Source organism: Zingiber officinale, chromosome 3A (genome assembly GCF_018446385.1).
Source record: "Zingiber officinale cultivar Zhangliang chromosome 3A, Zo_v1.1, whole genome shotgun sequence".
Lineage (NCBI taxonomy): Eukaryota > Viridiplantae > Streptophyta > Magnoliopsida > Zingiberales > Zingiberaceae > Zingiber > Zingiber officinale.
The window spans coordinates 2,593,008-2,614,452 of NC_055990.1; the positions used below are offsets into that span (position 1 = coordinate 2,593,008).

At 33.7% G+C, this 21,445-nt stretch overlaps 1 protein-coding gene across 4 annotated transcripts; it reads left to right on the forward strand.

Moving 5' to 3' along the window:
- The first annotated feature begins 9,514 nt into the window (after positions 1-9,514).
- LOC122051023 (oxysterol-binding protein-related protein 1C-like) lies at positions 9,515-21,442 on the forward strand. Of its 4 annotated transcripts, none has more exons than XM_042611932.1 (10): positions 9,515-10,316; positions 10,406-10,762; positions 12,927-13,017; positions 13,882-14,330; positions 15,811-15,966; positions 17,538-17,705; positions 17,782-17,922; positions 19,558-19,788; positions 19,876-19,989; positions 20,607-21,442. In XM_042611932.1, the coding sequence occupies exons 1-10, from the start codon at positions 9,741-9,743 to the stop codon at positions 20,772-20,774; spliced, it is 2,451 nt and encodes an 816-aa protein (XP_042467866.1). In that variant the 5' UTR covers positions 9,515-9,740; the 3' UTR covers positions 20,775-21,442. The 4 variants fall into 4 exon arrangements, with proteins under 4 accessions (XP_042467866.1, XP_042467867.1, XP_042467865.1 ...); XM_042611933.1 differs by having other exon boundaries at positions 13,885-14,330; XM_042611931.1 differs by having other exon boundaries at positions 9,516-10,316; positions 12,918-13,017; positions 13,885-14,330.
- The last annotated feature ends 3 nt before the right edge of the window (positions 21,443-21,445 follow it).

A 21,445-nucleotide genomic window follows, 5' to 3' on the forward strand; every position in this document is an offset into this window, starting at 1 on the left:
ATTATTCAAAGGGTCATAAGAAATCCAAAGAGACTCTGTCACTGAGCTATAAAACTGATAGCACTGTATACAAACTATGACTCTTTCTTAAAGGATTTTTGAAGTTGAGTATGCTTAGCAGGGGATGATATTTGAAGTTGATTATGTTTAGCAAGGAAGAATATACTATGTATAACTCAATACAGATATAATAAAATCACAAATTCACATATTAGGTTTTCATAATCCTGTTAGTTTAGTCAATATGAAATTTTCTAAAGAGAACAAGGAATATTAAAGGGAACATATAATAACAATCCATATTAGGTTGAGGGCATTTTTGTAGGTCTGATCTTTTAGTAGAGATACACAATTTCTATGAATTTCCAACATATTCTTATTTAAGCATACTTGCTCCAAGCTACCGTTAGAAAAAGAAAATAATATAACGCCTCTATTTTAAGTTGAGGATGATCACTCCTACAATCGAGAGGAAAAGACATTACAATGAAGAGGTACTTGGTGGTGAGCGTGGAGAGGAGATGCAGTAGTTCGTGATCATGTCGGAATACCTAAATCACCAGTACAGAGCTACTGGGGAAGGCGGAGGAGTTCGGGTTATGGGAGGAAGGGGATCTTCGAATCCCCGGCGAGGTGGCGACGTTCGACGAGGTGGCAGCGTTTGGCGTCGTTCGAGAGCGACGTCGACTTCGTTCGAGAGTAGCTACAAACAGAGGAGAGGAGATGCGATGGGAAATATTAGGTTAAGGGTATTTTTGGTATTAAGGAGAAATTTTGATTACTGCAAATACAGGAATAGATGATTGAAAGGGTGGGATACGGGAATAAACCATTACCCACTAATAAAAAATCATTCCCTCATTTGTACTCCCATTCTTATAAACCAAATACTAACATTGATTGTTATTCTCATTCCCTACTTGTATTCCTCCCAACCAAACACCCCCTCAATTCTTTATCCGCCGGATACGTGATACTGAGGCTCCCCAAAAAATCCCTTCGGGGGTTTCTAGGGTATGGGGCCACGAAGCGGTGGGCCCAACCACGTTAAAAAGTTTATCCTACCTTAGTTTTTAGTCCCTCAGATGGATCTAGTGGCTAGCGCATGAGGTGTTGTCACCATGAGGTTTAAAGTTCGAATCTTGACAAAGTCAAAATAAATGTCTACCTTATGTGCTAGTCATTATTCCAAAGACCAGTAGCTATCCGTAATTTACTTACTCCGTGTTATCTTGGGATAAATTGATGAAGACATTGAAGACGAACGTATTCATTTTTTGATATCATACAGGACGACTTATCAACTCAAAGATATTGATATTTTGGCACCATATAGGACGGCTTATCAACTCAAAGATGTTATCAATAGTCCATTTCGAAACAAAAAAAAAACGTGAAGTTAGTGTGTTGTTTGGCATTTTAAAATTTAAAATTATAAAAGAAGTCAATGCACGACTGTAAAAAAATTATTGCCAAATTGATGGCTAAATATCATGATATATTTAAATATTCAGCCAATTTCGGTTTGGTCGGATTGGAATTTGGTTTGGTTGGTCCGATTCAATTGGGGCTTCACCGTGTCCTCCTCATGAACCGACAGAAGCTTTACGAGATGAAAGCATGCAGAATGTGGCGTCCGCGTAGCGGGGAAGCACTAACCTCATCACGATTCGAAACTGATTGTTTGATTTTTCTGAAATTATCCATTCGATGGTTGCTATAACAAATTTATCATTAATCTTAATTGTTGATTATAATTCAAATCGTCCATAATAATATAAGATAATTATTTTTTCCAAAAAAAATAATACAAATGACTTACACTTATAAGTCTACATATACCTTACGATTTTATCCTGAATTTTAAAAGTATTGATATCCTCATTTATTATTAGTTAATTTATTGTCAAAATTTATTTAGGTTTATTATTAGTTAATTTAATATTGTTATCCTCATTTAGATTTTCTCGAGATGGTGAACACCTTATCATTAAAATTTTAAAATCAAAACAAGACACTCTTATTAATATGTGGATAATTATTTCAGAAAGGTAAGTATTTATTATTAATTATTTATTTTTCTATACTGATTAATAATAAAATCTCACAAATTAATAGGTATATTAATCTTAAAATAGTCCTAAATCAAATATATATCTAGAGGGAATATGAATATCTAGATCAACGCTGAGTATAACTAGATTGAGATAGACCGAGAGATAGATATTCAAATTATACTTGGGATGCCTTGAGTTTCGAGGTACACCGGACACGATTAAGAGGAGACCACATCTTAAACATCCTTGATCTTTTCTCTTATGAACAAGTGTAACTGATTTTTTGACTTAAGACATTCATTTAATTTATTTTATGTGTAGAGTTATGTACTTTGATGTCGTTAAAAATATTTTTTAATCATATTGTGATTAATACGGTAGTTAAGTGTATAGTAAAACGTAAAAAGAATGGTGTTGAGTCAATAGATGATTCATCGCTCTCTTGGATTAAGAATTAACATCTTGACCACTTGATAGAGATATTAGTAACTCAAAATTCATGGTCATGGGAGGAATGATTTATCATTCAAGAAGAGTCTATTATATCTTAGAAATCATGTAAAATAATTAATTTAGTAATGATGCATAATGTACCGAATTAATTGAAATGTATGCTTAAATGAAAAGATTGAATTACAGTTCATGATGGTTTATAGTTTATAGTTTATAGTTTATGACTGATATTAATTTTATCACGTTGGGTAGCAAAAAATTATTGTTAGACAATTACCTTAGTCCATATACAGATTTACACTACCTTTGTGTATAAAATCTATAGGGTCACACGCATAGTATGCAGAGATGAATGATTAATTATTTTAATGGATATTAAACTTAATCAATTTTACTACTTCTAAATTATAATTAATTGGATTATTAATTAATTCAGAAATATCAAAAATTAGTCCATTCAAATATTGATTTATTTGATCTAAAGATAGGAGAATTTGAATAATTAGAATCATAATAAGTAATTAATAATTAATGGAGAATTTGAAGAATCACGATAATTAATAGAGAATTTGAAAAGTTATCATATTTATCGGTCTATCCTTGATTTTTTTTTTCTCAGATTTCTTCCTCTACATATTAGTTTTCTTAATGGAGCATATGAAAACTCATATCTATTCATATTCATCGGAAGCTATAAGTAGTTATCCTTGAAAAAATTCAAGATGAACTTTTTCTCTCTATTTTCTTCCTCTAAATCTTCTTCACTTTCTTCCAATAAAAAAAAAAAAAAATCGGTATTGCTTCCAAAACTTTGTTGATCCAAGAGACTAACACCTAACGGATCATATCAAATTCACGATCTAATATGTGTAGATATCGCTAGAGGAGTAATACGTAGGGTTTTTATTTACCTGTGATATTATTCATTTCTATTGAGAATTCGAGATATATTTTTATATTATTTTATATAAAATTATATGTATTATAAAAAAAATCTAATTTAGTATATGTATTTTGGTGCGCTCCAATTCCAACAAATGCATGATATACGTGAAAATGATGAAACAAACCTTTTATTTATAGAATTTAAAAAATAACATACATTAAACCATGGTCACTCTCCCAACGATTATAACAATATGTAATGGTCAAAATTACTTTTATTTATTATCTCTGCATGCTCTTTTTTTTTTTTGGAAAGAAAGCTATTTAATTAATTATTAAATAATTAACTTATATAGACGTCACGATGGATAGGATATTTGTCCCTTGCATTCCAGTGCTGATGATGCCATTATTTTGAATAAATTTTCATTAATAACCAACAAGGAAAAATAGTTCAAAACTTTCGGATAACAAATTATTTTTACTCCCAAATCCTTGTGTAAAAAGTTTATTCTCACACTCTATATCTATAAAATTATTAAAAATTTCCTAATATATGCTGATTTATTTATTTATCCTATACTTTTATAAGTACAACCATTTTAAAAGGAGACATAATTCTTTTTAAATTTAATATATTTAAACTAGAATTTAATATAATTTTTATCAAATTAAATTCGACTTTTTTCTACCTGACTAATCGATTTAGAGTCATACCAATCAATTAATTTATACTGAATCGATTGACTCTAAGCTGAATTGATTGGTCAGATGGAAAAAAAGCAGAGTTCAATTTAATAGAAAATATTAAATATATTAAATTTTAAAAATTTATATATATTTTTATTATTTTAACCTATAAAAAACAATTAAGTAAATTAGTGTTCAGTATATTTGATTAAGGACTGAGAACAAATATGACATGGGAAGTAAAGTTTAAGTTGGGGTTGGGTTTTTTTTTTCACAATTTAACACCATCTAGGGATATTAAAAAAAAAAAAGCATCATCTATAGTGAAACCGGTTTCGAGTAATTGGGTCTGGCCCAGGCCGAATCCGATTCAAACCTGACTCATGAGTAGGTCTAGAAGCGCACCACCCTGAGGTCTTGGCGGGAGGAGACATGCTTCCTTTGAGAATGATATTCGATTTATTCCCCTTTCAATCGTTTCCTTTTCTGAGATCCTTGCGGACATCAGATTACTAGTTGAATTGCAGCAGTCATCCGTCGAAATTGCGTTCTCTGTTCGGAAAATCAGGGTTTTCATCGCGACTCATGTTCCTTTTGGGCAAATTTGATCCTTCAATCGATCGACTGCTCCATATATTACATAATTGCATCCTTCTGTATTCTTGTTCCTCAAGCAATTTGTGGTTGTAATATCGATTATAAGTCTCGGTCGTTGATTTGAATGTTTAAATAGTTTCTTGACTATGCATTAGGCGCATTTTCTTATGAATTTAGGCAATTTACACTCTACGGTGGCAGAACCATTCCTAATAGAGGTTAGGAGGAAAGACGGGAGTTTGGTGCGGTAATGAAGGACAGACGGTCTACATGAATGACCGAGGAGCCCCGTGATAGATTGCTCTTATCCCAACTGTTGCCGGGCGAACTGTTCCAGCGGAGAGTAGTATATCTAATATCTATCTGCCTGGTGCATCCATCCATTAACAAATGCTGTCTGTCTATAATTGTTGTTCACTAAATGAATATTAATTGTCGCATTAAATGTAGTTAAATGCAGCAAATGCTTGAACCTGTTGATACATTACCTGAGGAACGTATTGTACACTCAGATCTTAAGTCTGCCAACTTCTTGCTGGTTAGGGATCACTCAGCATCATACTTTGGTATCTACAATGAACGATATAATTATAGTAAAAGATGATTATATTTACTTCAAATGTCTCGGAAAGTATAATGAGTGATAATACAAACTTACAGCCCAGGTAAAAAAAAAAAATGGCACTAAAACTGGATGTATTTGTTTTAGAGTGTTCAAACAAATTACCTTCCATAGTTTACTATGAATCAAGATATCTGGTGACACAACTCCACGAAATAAAAAACAATTGGATTTTTTTAATAAAAAATAGGAGTTCAAAGCCCACTAAATTTATTAATTTATAAATTAGTTAGTCGAGATGTTTGGTGAAGTAACTTGACTGATTAAATTATTTTTTTTTTCCTTTTTTGTCTTTCAAAAGTTAGATACCCATTAAATTGTATTTTTATACTTCTTTTCATTTTTTTAAAAAGAGGAACCCGTCTTATGAAATTGATGGACTTATAAATAATTTTATTTATATTGAAAAAGTCAAATGTCCATTAATTTTATTGGTAAACATTTTTAATCTAAAAGGGTAGAATGAATTAATTTAGTACTATTAAGCTTAAACCGTTTGGTGAAACAACTTGATATTTTTTTTTTGTAAAAGTATATATGTCAATCACATTAAAATATATCTCCATCCTTTTTTATAAACAAATGAAGTAGATCTGCTTGACTAACCAAAATCAACTAGTTTTTATATTTCTGGCAAAAAAAAAGCTCAAAAATTTATTATACTTACAATTTTCTTCATTTTTAAAAAAAAAAATAATTACAATTTGGGCATTTATAAATCTCAAAGCTAAGGATCTCTTTGGCTAATTGCTCTCATTTTCGTCCAATATCATGTAAACGGTTTTCCCTCGGTTCCCTACCCGGTAAATCCTGAATCGTTTATGCACATTGACTTTTAGAAAATTTGCCCCCGGCTTATCGATAGTAAAAGATAAAATCGTCATCTCGACGGTCCATACCCTAGCTTATCCATCTTACAAAAAGATGTCTTGTATGGGACTGCAATGAAAGATGGAGACTTCCTCGACTTCTTCAGTGCCCATTTTCACTCCCAAGAATAGAGAAAGAGCTGATTCTGTTTGGTGATCGACACCCAATATAATGTAAATTGCTTGTTACTGGAATAATCCTGGAGTATCTAGGCTAATAATGCTCACAGCTCAATGAAGACATAGTCAAGATTGAGAAAGAACACAAGATGTTTCTTAGTGTTTATATATGTAGTTCGAGACTTGAGTTATTTTATTCAGGTGGCTCTTTCAGATAGGGGTATAATTAAACCAAACTCATGAGCTTGGCTTGAGTTTAACTTAAGTTTTAATTCTTAAGCTCAAACTTGACTTGTAATAAAATTAAATAGTTCGCGAATGATTGGAGCTCGCTTGGCTTGAAAATGGCTCATTTAAAAATTAAACGAGCATAGTTCGTTCAAATTGGATTTGAAAATTACTCATTTAAAATTTAAACGAGCTTAATTCGAACTCGGCTCGTTAAAAGGGTTTGTTATCCTGTACACCCCATTTGTTGATGACTCTCATCCGAGTGTCTCGAGTGGATTTTGGACGCTCGGATGAGTTCCAAGCGTTTGGACTCAGTGAGAGTTGTCCACAAAAAGGATGTGTAGGGTAACACCCCTTTATATATAAGGAGTTGTTATCCTGCACACTCCTTATATGGGCGACTCTCATTGAGTCGGGCCCTTGGAATCGTATTGGCGCCCGAGCGGATTTCAGCCACTCAAGGCGCTCGGACTCAATGAGAGTCATCCATGATTGACTAGGAAAGTGGTGTGCAGTGTAACATTTCTTTCTATCTCTCTCTATATTTATATGGAGGTGCCTTTCGTGCAAAGAGGTATTCATTACGTCGCCTTGGATAAAATCTCTCTTTCTGTATATAAATAAGACTCTTAATGAACATGCTCACGAGATTCTTAATGGATATATTCACGAGCTTCTTAATGAACACGTTCGTGAATCGTGAGCCTCTAAATAAATATTCTATTCACGAGCTCATGAACCAAATACTATTAAGCTCGAGCTCAGCTCGATAATATTATCTTCGAGCTTGAGCCTAGCTATCTAACTTAATCGAACGAACTCAAATAATTTTTTTTTTTCAAATTAAGATCCGAAGAGCAATTTGATTTATTTATACCCCTATCTTAGATACATGTTTTTTCTCTTTTTTACTTGTTCATTTACTGCACTGGTACTTTTAGGGCATAATGAATTTAACCTATATTACTATTTTGTTTATTTCTAATTAGTTAGAAGATGATGTACTTATTATAACTGTTAGGCTTCGTTTTTGTATGCATGATAGATAAGATTTGATTGATTAGGATAGGATTAAAAGTAGGATAAATAATTTTTTTTAAATTATATTTTTAATCATCTATAATTCTACTCCTAATCAATTCTACCAAAAGTTAAATTAATTTTTTTCTAAAAATAATCCTATTCTATCATGCATATCAAATGGAGTGTAAAAAATCAATTTTCAATGAACATATATCCTTGAAAAAATAAAAAATCGCTAGTCAATTGGACAGTAGTTTGTAAACTGAATCCTTAATTTATTTCTCGTCCCATAATTGGAGACGGATGTGAGAGATACCTAAAAGAGCACAATCACTTTTTTGTTTTTTTTTTAAACAACGGACCTATATTCAAATGTGCAGTCTGCATATTTGCTTTTGTAGCCATATACTGATAACTGGTTTCCCTGCTAGCTTGACATTTCATTGAAATACTGTCTAATCATGTTGTACATCACTTGTTAGGTCAATGAAGACCTTTAGTGATAGCCCTCCTACTATGATGTACAGAAAGTGTCTCTATAATCTTTTAAATATTCATGATTTAATTTTTAATTATAACTCATTGTAAAATATTTTTCTCAAGTAAGATGACAAACTTAAGATATTAAAGTCATCCCTTATAAATACTTTCCAATTTATTTTGACGGTTGATGTCAAAATTAATCGGTCCAGAGGATTAAATATCTAGTTCTAACTAGCTAAAATAAAATTGAAAACCTTTAGTGGTTACTTTATACAACAATGCTTTATCCTCACAGAGCCACCATAATCACCATCATAGTTCTATAGCCATCATAATCTTCCAAAGGTTCCTAAGGAGATAATTCACTATATTAGAGATTAACAGATAATTATATTAATGGCTCACAATCGTCCATATATTATCTTCAATGAGATAAGCTTTAATTCAACTCTTATCTTCGCTACAAAGGTGTATCATGCATGATTTCTTGAGGGATCTTGTAGGTGGTAGGAGTCATGAGTAATGCATTCATCCTCTTTGTGGTTTGTGGTTTCATCCATTATTATTAAGTGTCATGTTCATGTTACCTAACCTTCCTTAATAGTATGATAATGATGTTTAGCCATCTAACACGACCGCCTTAGAACAAGTTTAGTTCATGCGCCAAAGATAATTGCTCGCTCGCTCGCATGATCATCAAGGAACTTATTGGGAAATAATGTCTATGCTTTTTAGAGTAGCACTTTCTATCACTAGATGATTGCAAAAGAAGAAAATTGATCTTTAAAGAATAAGAGAGGACTTTTTTTCTCAATTTTTTTTTTTTATATTTGGCACATGGTAATCGAACTTTATTTTTATATATATAGTACCTTAAGATTAATTTTAAAAAAATATTTTAAAAATTCCTCTTACAAGTTTTACATTTTATTTTCTTTGCAATGATGCCCAACTTATGCTTTAAGTTTTGCATAAAATGTTTAGAGTACTTTGCAAGCAAACACTATTTCTAGATTAAAACAAGACAAAGATCATCTCTAACATTTACATTTATATTAGAGTTTAACAAAAAAAAAAATCAACTCACGCGTTATGATAGAGTTTAATGCCGTAATATAATATATATATATATATATATATATATATATATATATATATATATATATATATATATATATATATTTATTTATTTTAATGTCTTTACATATTCATTCTATTCTAAAAGTAACTAATACCAATATTTATATAAAATTATTGTGATATTTTTAAATTTAATAATTATCTTTGTTTCACCGTTTATTTTTTATTTTTTAGTTTTTATTTATCAGTACAAATAAACTAAAGAGCATTTTGATTATTTAAAACTTTAGATTTTTCATTTAAAAAAAAAGAGATAAATTAAAAGCGAAAAGTGGTTTTTTTTATGACCGTCGATTCTTATAATTTGACGGAGCGCATTTGCAATGTCTTTAAAGAGTGAAATAGAGGACGGCACTTTCTCTCTCATAGCATCGCTGGCCACGGGAACTAAACCGTGGCCAAATAAGAACGAAACGAAAGCACCACCAGCTAACGCCACCGCACTCCCCGCCCGTCGCCGTCGCCGTCGCCGTCGCCGTCGCCGTCGCCGCCGGTCTCGCGATCTCCGCCATCCTCGCCATTCCCACTGCCTCTCCTCCCCTCCTTCATATAGATCAGATACCTCCTCGGATGAATACTTTCTGCTGCACCGCCCCCGCCCCAGTTTCCCCTGCCGCCCCCGCCCCGGTCCCCGCCGCAGCTTCTCCGCTCTCTGAGCCGCATCCCGCCCCTCCCATGATCCCTTCCCCTCCGCCTCCGCCTCCTACATCCGCCTCCGGTCCCGCCAGAAGCGGCGACTCCTCTCCTCCCCACCGCCCCAACCAGAACGGCGTCACCGCCAGATGCCTGTCTGCCCCTCACCGTTCCTTCCCTTCCGAGCTCTCTGCCTCCGCCTCCCTCCGCTCCTCCTTCCATGACGCCCTCGATCACCGCGGGACGAGACTCAACAACGTCGTCGGAAACGGGATCTCGGGAATGCTTTACAAGTGGGTCAACTATGGAAAGGGCTGGAGGCCTCGGTGGTTCATGCTCCAGGATGGCGTTCTCTCGTACTACAAGATCCGTGGTCCCCACCGTATCGAGGTTAGCCAGGAGGTCGAGAAGGGGTCGAAGGTCATCGGAGAGGAGTCCGCCCGTCGCATGTCCCGCCGCAGAAGCAGTCTCTCCTTTAGCCCTTCCAAGCCTGTCGGCGAAGTCCACCTTAAGGTAGTCACCACCCTGCTCTTACGCAGAGCCAATTTGGTGATCCCTTCCTGTTTTCTCTTTGTCCCTTGATCAGAATATCTTTTTTTTAGGTTTCTTCTATTCGCGAGAGCAGATCGGACGATAAGAGGTTCTCCATCTTCTCAGGAACGAAAAGACTCCACTTGAGGGCGGAGACAAGGGATGGTCGCTTGGCATGGATGGAGACGCTGCTAGCGATGAAGGACATGTACCCGAGGATTTCAAACAGCGAGCTCATGGCGCCAGTGGATAACGTTGCGGTGTCTACCGATAAGTTACGGAATAGGCTACAGGAAGAAAAACTGAGCGACGCGGTGATACAAGAGTGCGAACAGATCATGAAAGGCGAGTTTTCGGCTCTGCAGAACCAGCTTGCTCATCTTAAGCAGAAGCAGACCCTCTTGGTCGACACCCTCCGCCAATTAGAGGTATCAAAGGGATCCCTTTTCTGTTGTTCACAGCTTCTTCTTTGCGTTTATGAATCTGTATAAACGTTTTAGATTGTGGGTTTAGTCATTCATTTCGCCTTACTAATAAATTGCAACTGTAGCATAATTAGTTTTGCAGTCTATGAGGAAAGCCTGTATGAGTAGTAGTTTTTTGTAATTGCCATCCTAGCATGCACCGTGGCCATTTTTACATAACTTGCAGGTCTTAATCATCTTTTAGCTATGAACACACAAGTGAGACTAATTGTTAAAATAATCTTTTTAGCTTTATAATTATTAACTATTTCATTAGTGGTTTTTAATATTAAAAAAAATTGATCTTGAATTTTTGAGCAAACTATAGTTCACATATGGACTTATCAATCTAAGAATCCACATCTGTTGCGGCTCAAGAATATACACAAAGATTAATGTCATAGCGAAACTTACTTTTGATATAGTCTACTCAAAGTGTTAGCCATATCTCAATCATATACTTTACTCACCCTTAGAAACCTTAAACCTAGATTTTTGAGAGAAAAAATTTGTGATAGCTAGATGCAGCAATGCAAGAGCAGTTGATATCGTAGAGAACTTAGATTACAATAAAAGCATCAACAAATCAACCAATGTAGGTATGTTAAAATCATATGTAATATGAAAATCATAGAATAACCGACTTCTTTTCTTCTCCCTCACCTATCATGACCTTGATAATATGTTAGATTTGAGAAAATTTATATTAATTATTCTAGTTTTGATAAAACATACAAAGTGACAAATTTGACACTAACTAGATGAATATCACGCAGGAAGTCTAGTGTGTAATTTGACAAATTGATAAAGTGAGAAGTGGATGTCATGTCATATTTTAATAGCAACTGGATGAATACTTGACAACTGATATTGTATTTTAGTAAGAAATACATACGTTTTGCTAGATTTGACAAATTTAAGGGATGTGCTAGATTTAAGAACTTCAAAGGATGTGTTAGATTGATGTATTAACTCAACATATTATCATCTTACTGACTTGTAAATTGCAATTGTAACATAACTAGATTTGCAGTCTCCAAGAATAGTAACATGACAATTTTTACACAACTTGTAGGTCTTAGTCATTACATCCAGTTTCATAATCTCTAATACTCAAATTAATTCTTTGATTCTTTTTTTTTTCATGCATTTGAAGAACTTGCTATTTTTGTAGCAATAAAACAAAAACGAGTAATCCCTGCTCTAAGATCAAAAAATAAAAACAACATAACGATTATACTTGGGGAAAATTAAATTTAAAGTAGAATTATAAGTGATCTTGAGCTGATTATCTCTGTCCTAAAGCAAGAACAATGTTTCACGCATGGTCACTCGGATCGATGCCCTAAGTATACAATCAGTGCTGATGACTCTGCTGCCAGTGAATGATGAGATACCGTGTCACAGATCCCAACCAGTTTAACTGACAGAAGGTGGTCGAAGAAAGAGGGTTAATACAAAAACTTTTTTTAATGGTCAAGCCTCTGATTACTTCTAGTATTCTGAAGTTTTAAGGAAAAGGCAAAGAATGGAAAATATCATTGTCCATTGGAAAAGGTTTTCGATTTATGATGGGAAAAATGCATCCTAATGATTAGTCGTTGGCAGAAATATGGAGGAGAAGATAACAAGCCATTTTTCATGCAACCAAAAGAATCTTATTTCTACATCTTTTTTAATCTCAATTTATATGACTTGTTATTTGGCAGATGGGGCGCATTACTCACCAAGTTATACCATGTTATGCTGATAATTTAATATCAACTCTTGCTGGTATCTTTTAATGAGACCAATGTATTAACATGCATTCCAATATACTTTCATTATAATAATCTTTTCAAGCCCTATTTTTGTGAGTCTCCAAGTGAAAGTTTTAGTCCTCAAACCAGTTATCTCCAAATTATTTAAAACTCACATTACTCAACCTGATTATTTCTTATTTTAAAATAATGTTAAACAATCCATTGAATGACAAATAATGACTGTTCAGTTATGCTGGACTCATATTAAAGTGTTTTTTTTTTTACTTTTTAGTACATCAACTGGAAGTATTTTTTTATTATTATTTTTACTTTTTAGTACATTAACTAGAAATACTTTATCTCATTCTTTTTTTTAGACAGAAAAGGTTGACTTGGAGAATACTCTTGTTGATGAGAGCCAAAGACAAACTAAAGAACATGGACTTGCTTCTAGATCAAGACAAGAGAAATATAGTGGTATGATGGTTTATACAATGGCTTATGATAACATGCTAGTTTCTTACCACAATATTATATAGATGATCTTTCCTTTCTATTAAGATTTTAACCTAATCTGATTTAAATGATTCAACATGATTTTAATTTTGATGCTTTTATCAACCTAACAATTTCCACAATAATCTTAACCTTTCAATTAAAAGGTAATAGAATTTACTATAATTGTCAAAGTTTAGGTTATTATGCTCATATGCTGTATGTGATTTCTTAGAACAATAAGGTCTTCAGTTTCATGACGGATTATGTATATGCTCCACTGATGTATGTCCTTTTATATTTAAATTCTTAATTTGGCTGATGATCAGTGTGTCTCACAGTTGTTGGATACATTTGATTTACACAGGAGGTCCAATGTTGAGCAGCAAATTCTCATCATTTGGTGACTAACAAATCTAATGGATACCTAATATTGCTTAGTTTTGTGTTCTTCTTTGTTCATTTATAGTTTATGGATGGAGATCGACATGTGCAATCTATGACACTAACCAATGGTGCAATTTCTAAAATAACTATTTTTGTTAGATGTTTTCCTTCATTAATTCTTCGCTTTTGTGATTGCTTAAAAATATGACTGTGGTAGTTTTTTGCTTCTTGTTTGTTTTATTTTGTTTGTTTCTACATGAAAACCTGTCTTCAGTCTTCGTTTCCTTCTACAAACTCACTCTTGGTCAGTATTGGCACATATTTGACTGCTGCTACCCTTTTTCTTTCTCAAGTGATTTATATTTTCTATGTTTGTAGTGCATCTTTCTTGCTAGTTAATTTGGTTAATTGCTTGAAGTTGCATTATCTGTGTATCTTACCCATTAAATATTTTTCCAGAAGGGAGTGCAAGCGAATCTGATTACGACAATGAACGACCTGATGCTGTCGAAGAAGAAACAGATGAAGAAGATAATGCCTTTTTTGATACACGAGATTTTCTATCATCGAGCTCTTTTAAGAGCACAGAGTCTGATTTCTATAGATCTGAAGTTGATTCTGATGATGAGGATGATTATGGCATCTGTATTGGAGATGCTAGTGACTCTTCTATGAAATCTGTGGGATTTAACTATCCCTATGTTAGGAGACGTAAAAAACTACCTGATCCTGTTGAAAAAGAAAAGGGAGTGAGCCTCTGGTCAATGATCAAAGACAATATTGGAAAGGATCTTACAAAAGTTTGCCTTCCAGTGTATTTTAATGAACCAATTTCATCACTGCAGAAGTGTTTCGAGGATCTGGAATATTCCTATCTTATCGATCGAGCATATGAGTGGGGAAAAAAGGTAATATGAACACTCAACTATTTTGAAAAGAAATTATGTTAGGTTACATTACTAGTTATTCTGTTTGACATATCAATAGGTTTTAACTGTGACACATGTTTAACATCCTCTATCTATTTTCAATTATGTTTGGAATTTAGCATGCTAGGTGGTAAAGGGACTGTCAACATGATTTGAATTATCAAAACTTGCATTAATTTTTTATTATTATAAATCTGTGTAATGGTGAAATTAACCCACCTGTAAAGATAATATTTCTTGAGTTTGATTTTTTTTTATACTGACACGTGACATCCATGCCCTTGCTGTCTATTACACTATATTTTAGCTGTTGTCTATATTTTAGGTTCTGTTGAAAATAGAGCTGAGCTGGTTTGTGCCCAATTGCTAGTCACTTCAAGAAACATCTCAATATAAAAACGAACCATGAATGACCACTGCAGTTACCCACAAGGGACCTGGATCTTGAAAGTTTTAATGGGACTTATGCCTGCCAATCGTGGCTTATAAAATATGGCCCTGACTCTGATCCCATGTTTGACAGCAGGGCAAAAGGCAATTCCATCTTTAAATGACTTACAAGCGGAGTGCCCCATAATATAAAGACACTTTTGGGGCCACTATTTGTCAATTTATCTGTAGGACTGAGCGGATTGGAATCCCATGATCACAGGAATGTGCTTTTTGTGAACAAGAGAAATAGGAGAGAAAGAAGTGACGGATGAGGGGACTGCCTCTCTTTAAGGGAAATCTTCTAGGAAACCATAATCCAATGAGAGGCTCTCATAGACCATGTTGACTTTGGGGAAAGAGAATTTTCTATTCCACTGGCAGAAGATATCTTTTTATATGGATATATCATATATGTGTGACACTTGATAAAACCCTAAACCTGGAAGTTCCATTGTTGATGTTTGGATGCTCCATGTCCATGAATCTCACATGGATAAGTGTTGGGTTCATTATATAAATTATTATTCTTCCTAACAATTCAAACTTTTGTAATAAGTGGTTAGCCACACAATTAACATGGAATTAGAGTAAGAGATCCAAAGTTCAAATCATACCTATGTCAAGAAAAAAACTTAGGTTTGTACCTCTAAATTATGATGGTCATGTGGAGGCAAATTGAATTAGTCTCAAGTGGGCAATTGCAGGGATCCATGATATAAATTGGTTTCTTTCTAAATAACTCGAGCTTTTGGGATAGGTGGTTAGATAATTAACCTTAACAACCACAGTGGGACTAAAGCCACTATTCCTCGTAACCCTATTAATTTTAATACTCATAATTGCTGGTTTACTTGATGCTCCCCAATCCATGTCAGGTTACTTAAATATTGTTTTTAAAATTCATCTGCAACATCGTTACTTAGAATCATAACATTGTTTGTGGATGCCGATGCTATTATACATTCTATTTCATCAAATTTAGCTTTGCTTTTGTTTTTTTTACCTTTATTTTCTTCAAAATTTCTAGGGCAATGGTCTTATGAGGATTCTTAATGTTGCTGCATTTGCTGTTTCTGGATATGCTTCAACTGATGGCAGAATCTGCAAGCCATTTAATCCACTTCTCGGTGAAACCTATGAAGCTGACTATCCAGATAAAGGTCTTAGATTCTTCTCAGAAAAGGTGAGTGGTTGGTTTCAATCATACAATTACAAAACATAATCCATTTCTGGTTAAATTTGGCCTTAGTTTCCACCTACTTGTTCTCGATCTATATTAGCAAAAAAGAAAACAAGCTTTTATGTTATACTTACATATGGATAAGTGCTTATGCCTTTATATTGAAGCTTTTGTGAGGGGCAATGAAATTTCTTGTAGGGCTTTGAACTCTTAATTTACGGCTGAGAATGTTTTTTTTTTGGTTTTCTCAGTATTAGTGTTAACATTTGATAGAAATGGCAAACCTTAGACGGTGTTATCCTTTTGGCTAAATAGGACATTTTTCATGAACGTGGTCATCAGCTCAGTAAAGAGGAGAATGCTTAGAAAAGTAATAATGCTTACTTATTTCACTAAGAGGATGTGACATCAGTTTGAAAGATGGCATGCTATTTCCTACTACTGTTGGCACATGTGATTCTCTCGATTGATGGTCTTCTCGGTGGTTTTCATTTTTATCATTCAAGCATTGTCCAATATTTTGTTATGGTTTTGCTAATTTAGGAATGCTGAGTAATTCTATAATTTTCAAATATGGCAATCCTAAGCGCTGGTTCTGCAATTCAAACTTGTAGAGTGTTCTTGGTTCTTAAGCCAACCTTGATTAAATGATATAATAACATTAAATAAATTACTTGATTAATGTCAAAATAACGATATAAAGAATTATGTAATTACTGTGTCAATTAATGTTAAAATATTTATATCAATTCCATCAATTAAATCATTTAGTTAATTAGCATTTAAAATTATAAACAAATTCATTAACTAATTAACTTATTTATCAATTGATATCAACTTACTAAGACTATTCATAATAATAAAATGATTATTTATAATGATTTTATTATAATAAGAATGACAACAGAAATAGTAACTTTTTATAACATGTGACATCAATAGATCCAATAAAAATGTAAAATTAAATAAAATGATAATTAATACTAAGTACTAACTGTAATTAATTTGATCATTATGTATAATGCTCAATGGTAAGGTAACTTTTTATAACATGTGACATCAATAGATCCAATAAAATTGTAAAATTAGATAAAATGATAATTAATACTAATTGTAATTAATTTGATCATTATGTATAATGCACAATGGTAAGGTCACTTTTATTAATTTATAATTTTCTAAAAAGTGCAGGCATTTTAGATAAGGGACCACATTACTGATGTGATATACAATCCCTTTTTAATCAATCGAATGATTTTTTTTTTGTGTGTGTGGTTTGAATTATCCTCTGGTAGATCCATGCACCTGTCATTGCAAAAAAAAAAAAGGAAGAAGAAGAAAAGGGCAAACAAGCACAAAAAAGCAACTTCAACTTGGTCTTCTGACTAGAAATGTGTATTCTACTTTGATTCATTTTCCTTTTATTGATGGACTAATCTTGGATATTCGACGTGATTTGAAAGTTAATACAAATCACATGTCCTTTGATTTCTTTTTTTCCTCATTATTTTTCTTCTGCTGTGCATCATAACAGGTTGGATTAGTTATAATTTTATTCTTTATGACTTATGTAGGTCAGTCATCACCCTATGATTGTTGCATGCCATTGTGAGGGAAAGGGATGGAAGTTCTGGGGAGATAGCAATTTGAAAAGCAAGTTTTGGGGTCGCTCAATTCAGCTGGATCCAGTTGGTGTACTCACCCTTGAATTTGATGATGGTGAAATTTTTCAGTGGAGCAAGGTATTAGGTATTGCATGAATTACTTAAAAAGTTTGGTTTTGGTTCTATATATAGATTTTGAGTCTTTCTGTTTTAGGTAACGACTTCCATTTACAATCTTATATTGGGGAAACTTTATTGTGATCATTATGGTGCTATGCGCATACAAGGAAATTGTGAATATTCATGCAAGCTAAAATTCAAGGAGCAGTCAATAATTGATCGAAACCCACATCAGGTTGCCACTTTTTTCCCTTGTTCTTCCTAATTCTCTTTGTAATGATGATGATGGTGACATAGTAGATACTATATCCCCCATCTTTTTCCTCAGTTTTTATTGCATATATTGCCTTTTCTATGTTTTCTTCTATTCTAGGGCTAGTTGAGCAAGGTAATTTAGCTGCTATAAGATTATAGCTGAACCTCAAAGTGGATCACAAGTTTGCTCTGGTGTTTTGAATAACTATTGATCATATTGAATGAAGATAACTCAGAAGTTTCTAAAGAAGCACAATTTCAGGAGGGTAATTCAATCATACATTATGTTTGTTTAACTTGAATCCCTAGACATTAAATATCAAATCTTTGGTCTTTCAATTTCCTCCTTTCCTTTTTTTTCTTCTCTCCTGTTTGTTTTACTCAAGAAACATTGTGATTTTCTGATTTAAAATCCTTGCATAATTTTGCTCTTACCCTTCACTCCCTTTAGCAGAAAATCTTTTCCCAAATTTCTCTATATTACTTTTATCCGATTTGAAGAAAAACTCACTTCACTTTCATGTGTGATGGAACTCAAATCTGACCTTCAAAATTTTAAAGTTATTATCTAAAATCCATTTTGTTTTATGATTTTGTTATTTCCTCCCTCTTTCTTTCCCTCCAAGGAAATGATTGGATGGTAAATATTTTGCAATCTTTTTCATATATTTCTATGAATTTTTCTTCCTGGCCTCTTTTTTTCCCTAGTCATTACCTTCCTTATTGTGGTGGGAAACATGGCATTAGTGAATTGTCAGTGAATTTGAAGATGGTATTGTCACCATTATAAGAATGTATAATCATCAGAAGTCAATCTCCCTTCAATGAAAAAGAAAAGCGTAAAGAAAAAATTGTTTCTTTATATATGCTGTACAAATTTTCATGTGCAGGTTAAGTATCAGAAACTTAAGTATTATTAATTATTAACATTTGGTTAACACTTTTTTTGTGGATTTTATATGATAATTTCTTAAGAATAATTCTGTTTTGTCAATATTTAGTAATAGATATCGTTATAATGACTGTATATCTGTTTGCATAACGTATATGCTCTGGGTGATGCGACCACATGACATTAGCTGCATGTGCTTTTTAACACCTTCATTTCTCATGTAAATTTCTAATCAAATTTAGTTGCTAATTTAGCATCTCTAATGATTTGTCTGTTTTTCAGCACATACGATAGTAGTGATCAGCCACAGTGATCATGTATAATCTATTTGCAGTTGCAATATAGTTAATATTAAGTATTTTTATAATGTTCGTGTATTCGCCACCACTTAATGTATATGGCCTATGTGGTTTTAGCACCTTCATTTCTCATTTAAAACTAATCGAAGTTTGCTGTTAGCTTTTGTTTGCTATTTAGCCGATAGAATAGAAATCACCCCGTGGAATCTATTTGTAGGTGAAATATAGTTAATATTAAATATTATAATATGATATATTTGGTCACATAAGGTACTATGCGCTATGTGGTGATCCAAACGCATCTTGCTTGCATATGTTTTTCAACATCTTCATTTCTCATTTAAAATTCCTTTTAAATTTAACTGTTAATTTATTTGCTTTTCAGCCAACAGAATAGTGGTGACTATGTGCAATCTATTTGTAGGTGCAAGGTGTAGTTCAGGATCGCAATGGCAAAACTGCAGCAACACTCATTGGAAAATGGGATGAGAGCATGCATTATATAAATGGAGATATCTCTGGAAAAGGTAAAGGATCTGAATTGTTGTCTGAAGCCCAATTATTGTGGAAACGTAGCAAGCTCCCTAAATTCCCCACTAGATACAATCTCACACGGTTCGCAATAACAATGAATGAGCTCACCCCAGGATTAAAGGTTACAATCCTTGTTTTACTTATTATCCATGCATCTTTGTCTTAAGTTTTGGTTTATTTCTTTATTCTTATCCTCGATTTCAAGCAGGAATTATTGCCACCAACTGATTCAAGGCTGAGGCCTGATCAAAGGTGCTTGGAGAACGGGGAGTATGACATGGCAAATGCTGAGAAGTTGAGACTGGAACAGAGACAACGCCAGGTTAGGTTTTATATATATTCCTTTACTAGTGGTAATTTATGTGGAAGCCATTGCTTTCTTGGTCAGCGATAGGTATTTTTTTTTTTTTTTTTTTTTTACTGTTATGACCATTCGTTGAACTGCCTATAAACTTTTTCAGCCAATCCAAAACTAACTGAAATTTGAAACTTCATGAAGCCATTTGCACTAGGATATCCCAAGATGAGATCCTTTATCCTGAAAATGTTGTGTCCCTATGTCCCAGTGCCGATCGGACGGCTATGATCACATCTCAAGGATGCAGTGTACATCATGAAAATGTCATAGCCATCCGATCGGCGCTGGGACACGGGAACACAACATTTTCAGACAGAGGATCTCATCTCGGATATTCCAAGGAACTTACATTGTCCAGTAAGACAAATTCCGTTAAGGTTTTGAAAAATGAGGGGTCAAAACATATAATTGCATAATAATAGAAAATAGCAAGAATATAATCCTTGTTGTAATTTTGTTCAGTGGCATTGCTGACAAGGACAAGTTGTCATTAATGTCTAATTTACTGTTTGTGGTATGCTGTACTCAATCATGTTTGCCTTCGTACTTTCCTTTGATGCACTAGTTGTCACGTGTTGCAGGCGAGAAGGATGCAGGAAAGTGGCTGGAAACCACGATGGTTTGTGAAAGATAAAGGGACTGAGACATATCGGTACATAGGAGGATACTGGGAGGCTAGAGAAGACCGCAAGTGGGACGGATGCCCTGATATCTTTGGCCAAGTTCCCAGCGATCCAACTATTGATTAACTCAGCAATTTATGAAGTAAACAAGGTTCTCCTCTTCCAGTTTTACCCTCTAGTTTCTTTTCTATTCCTTATCTCCTTTCGTTTCTTGTGAACTGCTCGCAATTTTTGAGCAGCCAAAATGAATCTTAGGCCATAAAGAGGAGAATTAACAAGTATAGTGTTTTGTTTTATAAGAATAAACACAAAAGTTGTGATCTTCCAATTCTTTCAGTTCATCCATGAAACCAAGCCGTGTGCAAGTGATCTTGTTCTTGCCACCCTTGAGTTTCATCTCAGGTTGCTTAGCTTTGTACCTCATGGAATTGTATGTTTATCCAGTGTTCAAAAACTAGTCCAGATGGTCTGGTTCATACCAATTCTCTTTACAAAATCAGAGAAATTCAGGCCTACTCGACTATTTCCAAACCTCCTGGAATCGACAGAACCTAGTGTGATGCCATAACATTGATGCAATTCAAAATTTCTCTTTATGTAGTAGATTTCAGAACCTAGTGGAGTCGACAGAACCTATTGGAAGAACTTTCTTGCACCTATGCCAATTCTTTAATGCTCTTGTGCATTTGTCTTATTTTATTTGAACTGCAATCAAAAGGTATTCTATGAGGTTCTTATTCTTATGTGAATCACTTCAGTTGGCTTCAGGTATGTTTCAGTTTACTTAAATTCTGCAC

Bases quoted from the DNA above. Each gene is read 5' to 3' on its own strand.
- LOC122051023 (XM_042611930.1), top strand. From the start codon at position 9,741: ATGAATACTTTCTGCTGCACCGCCCCCGCCCCAGTTTCCCCTGCCGCC. The intron at 10,763-12,917 runs GTATCAAAGGGA...TCTTTTTTTTAG, and splicing joins ACACCCTCCGCCAATTAGAG to ACAGAAAAGGTTGACTTGGA. The intron at 14,331-15,810 runs GTAATATGAACA...CAAAATTTCTAG, and splicing joins CATATGAGTGGGGAAAAAAG to GGCAATGGTCTTATGAGGAT.